This window comes from Ananas comosus, linkage group 22 (assembly GCF_001540865.1).
Source record: "Ananas comosus cultivar F153 linkage group 22, ASM154086v1, whole genome shotgun sequence".
NCBI classification, from domain to species: Eukaryota; Viridiplantae; Streptophyta; class Magnoliopsida; order Poales; family Bromeliaceae; genus Ananas; species Ananas comosus.
In genome coordinates this window covers 8,137,978-8,141,193 of record NC_033642.1, presented here as the reverse complement: position 1 = coordinate 8,141,193, position 3,216 = coordinate 8,137,978, and the positions used below count along the sequence as shown (strand labels likewise).

At 46.7% G+C, this 3,216-nt stretch overlaps 1 protein-coding gene across 1 annotated transcript; it reads right to left on the bottom strand.

Moving 5' to 3' along the window:
* LOC109727551 lies at window positions 2,113-3,216 on the bottom strand. Its single transcript, XM_020257692.1, has one exon. It carries the CDS (start codon window positions 3,061-3,063, stop codon window positions 2,221-2,223), a length of 843 nt encoding a protein of 280 aa, XP_020113281.1. The 5' UTR covers window positions 3,064-3,216; the 3' UTR covers window positions 2,113-2,220.

Genomic DNA, 3,216 nt, shown 5'->3' with positions numbered 1-3,216 from the left:
AAACAGATAGGAAAGAAATTTAAAAATGGAAAAAGCGAGTAGAGTGGGCGTAGATAGCGAACGTTTTGAGGTATAGAGAGGGGTCAAATTTTGGTTTACGTTTTTTCCTGGGATTGTCCTTAATCCCTCTGTTTTTGTTATTTACTGTTCCTTTTTCCTGTGGCATTGTTCATACCGAAGGCTGTGTTAAATTACCAAAAAGTTGTGCTCTTTGTACAAATTTGCGATCGAATTATATTAGATGCTCTTTGAAAATTTTGGTCTTAATAGTTTGAAGAAACTACCGAGGGCTCTAATTACCTCTTTAATACTAGGTTCCAATTCATCAAACTTTGGAGTTTTAGTTAATATCAATTATATTCTATGAAATGTAACCGACGTTATATTTAATGGAAAACAGAATACCGGCTAATGGTCTCTAATAATTTCCAACAGGCATAATTAATCGAGCTAGAAGTAAATGAGGTAGTTTACTTCGGCCATTGTTTCTCCTCCAATGAGTCAATGGGCATCAGATTGTTGATCGACACTATTAAATATTATCTAGAATATTTAAACTATTTTATATTTCAAATTTTATTATTATTTTATATAATTTGCTTACTTCATTCACATGGGATTCTACGCGTCCCATGCTATTCAAGTCAGAGCGGATTCTTCAAGTGGTTAAAAATTTAAATAGACTAGATCATATTTATAAGGGTTATTTGCATACACGTCCCTACAAACATAGTGAATTGCAAAAATATTCCTGCAAAACGAAAACTCCATAAGTTATCCCTGCAAAAGTCTAAAGTTATGCAGATATGTCCCTGCTGTCAAGGACTGTTAGAAAATTTTTATTAACCACGGTTAAAGTACTTAACCATGGTTAATTATAACGTAAATTTACGATCCTACCCTTCTTCTTCTTCCTCCTCTTTTTCTTCCCTCTTCTTCGTCGCCGGCGAGTGCGGCGGCGATGGCGAACCCTCTCTCTTTCTTTTCCTCATTCCTCTTCCTCTTCCCTTTTCTCCCTTCTTCCTCTCCCTCTTCCTCTTCCCTCTTCTTCATCGCCGGCGAGGGAGAAGATGCGACGGCGGCGGCGAACCCTCTCCCTCTCCCTCTTCTTCTTCCTTTCNCCTCTCCCTCTTCCTCTTCCCTCTTCTTCATCGCCGGCGAGGGAGAAGATGCGACGGCGGCGGCGAACCCTCTCCCTCTCCCTCTTCTTCTTCCTTTCCCTCTTTCTTTTCCTCTTCCTCTTCCTCTTCCCTCTTCTTCGTCGCCGGTGAGGAAGGAGATGCGGCGGCGGCGTGCGGCGACAAACCCTTTCCCTCTTCATCTTTCTCTTCCCTCTTTCTTTCCCTCTTCCTCTCCTTCTTCCTCTTCCCTTTTTTTCTTCCTCTCATTCTTTCTCTTCCCTCTTCTTTGTCGCCGGCGAGCTCGAACCGCGCCGTCGCCGCCATCTGCTCCGGCGGCCCGAAGAGGAAGAGGAAGAGAAAAAGAAGGGGAAGATGCTTTTGGAGGGATATATTTGTGAGGGTAAAATGGTCATTTCACATGAAAACGGTTAAAAAATAAACAGTTCTCTAACAGATGTTAATCAGAGGGACATATCTGCATAAATTAGGACTTTTGCAGGGACAACTTATGGAGTTTTCGTTTTGCAGAGATATTTTCGCAATTCACTATGTTTGCAAAGACGTGTATGCAAATAACCCTATTTATAAAGTCGATTGTTGATTCAAATGTCATCCCGCTAGAAACGATAGTTTCTAGAAGAATTATAGTTTTACTTTAATTAATCTCTTATTTTGATCAAACATGTCATATTTTAGTCCACGAAGAACATATAAGCATTTTCAATTCAATCTTTGCCATCATCTGAAGAAGAGAATTAAAATTTTTTTGTAATCCAGATTGTTTTATCATTTGCTAATATAATTGAGCATTTTTTCTTTTATGAATTAAAATCAATTCTCTTGAGCTAAAATTTAGTTTCAAGCAGAGTGTTTGGGGTAGAGGATTTTCACCAGTCACCACCCCTTAGAAACTGTGTATGATCGATCCACATAGGGCCAAAGCATATAGAAAGCGATAAACGTTTGTTTTAGAAGAGACATCCATCTCAGGAGCATGCATACCAGAGGGGGGAAAAAAAAAAGGACACAAAATTTAAAAAAAAAAGCGTCTCACTCATTCCTGAAATATTTGTATATATGTACAAACGAAAATGTGTTTCTAGAAGGTGGGAGTGAGAATGTTTAGGAGGGAAACTCGAGTGTTCACGAGGCTCCTAAACACGCGCTCGCTGCCGCTCTCTAATTCCCCAACGCATTTCTCCAACTCCTCCAATCTCTCCAACGCCGCGATCTCCTTCTCCTCCTCCGTAGCCTTCTTATTATTCGAAGAGGATCTGAATCCGAGCTTCCTCAACGGCCCCAGCACGGAGGAGCTTCTCACAGTAGCTGCGGCGGAGGCGGAGATCGCCGTGATCCCGAGGATCACGGCGACGGAGGCCGCAGAGATCGCCGCGATCGCCTCGCTCACGATCTCCGCGATCTCGGTGCCTGATGCGGATCTCGAGGCGGATCGGACGGCGGAGGCGATCCGCGCGAGCTCCTTCTCCGCGCGCCGCTGCGATCCGAGCGAGGACGCGAGCCGCGCCGCGTCGCGGCGCCGCAGAGCGCTCTGCGCCTCGGACTGGCTCTCCTTGAGGTCGAGCGCGGCGGATCGGAGCGATCCGTAGGCGTCGGCGAGGCGGAGGAGGTCGTCGAGGAGAGGATCGGCGGCGCCGGCGCCGGCGCGGCGCAGGGCGTCCTCGGCCTGGGGGAGGCGGAGGAGCTCGTCGAGCGCCGCGAGGAGGAGGGCAATCCGGCCGAGGCCGGTCGAGATCCGAGCCGGGGTCCGGTCCGGTTCGGAGGTCCAGCGTCGGACGGTTCGGATCGCGTCCTCGATGTGGGAGACGAGGGGTTGGGACGGGCACGGGAGGCTCACGGAGCGCGCGTGGCGGTAGGGTTTCTCCGGAGCCTTGCGCCGCGGACTCATCGGGAGCGAGATCGAACGCTTGAAACCAGGTACCATCTCTTTCGTTTTCTCCCTCTCTCTCTCTAGATCTGCTGTTGTTGTTGTTATTGTTGTTGTTGTTGTTTGGCTCTCTTCTTTTCGCTCTGGTTGCTCGTTTTCGCTTTGCGTGCGATGAGTTGGGACAGAGCAGGGAAATATATAATGGGGAGA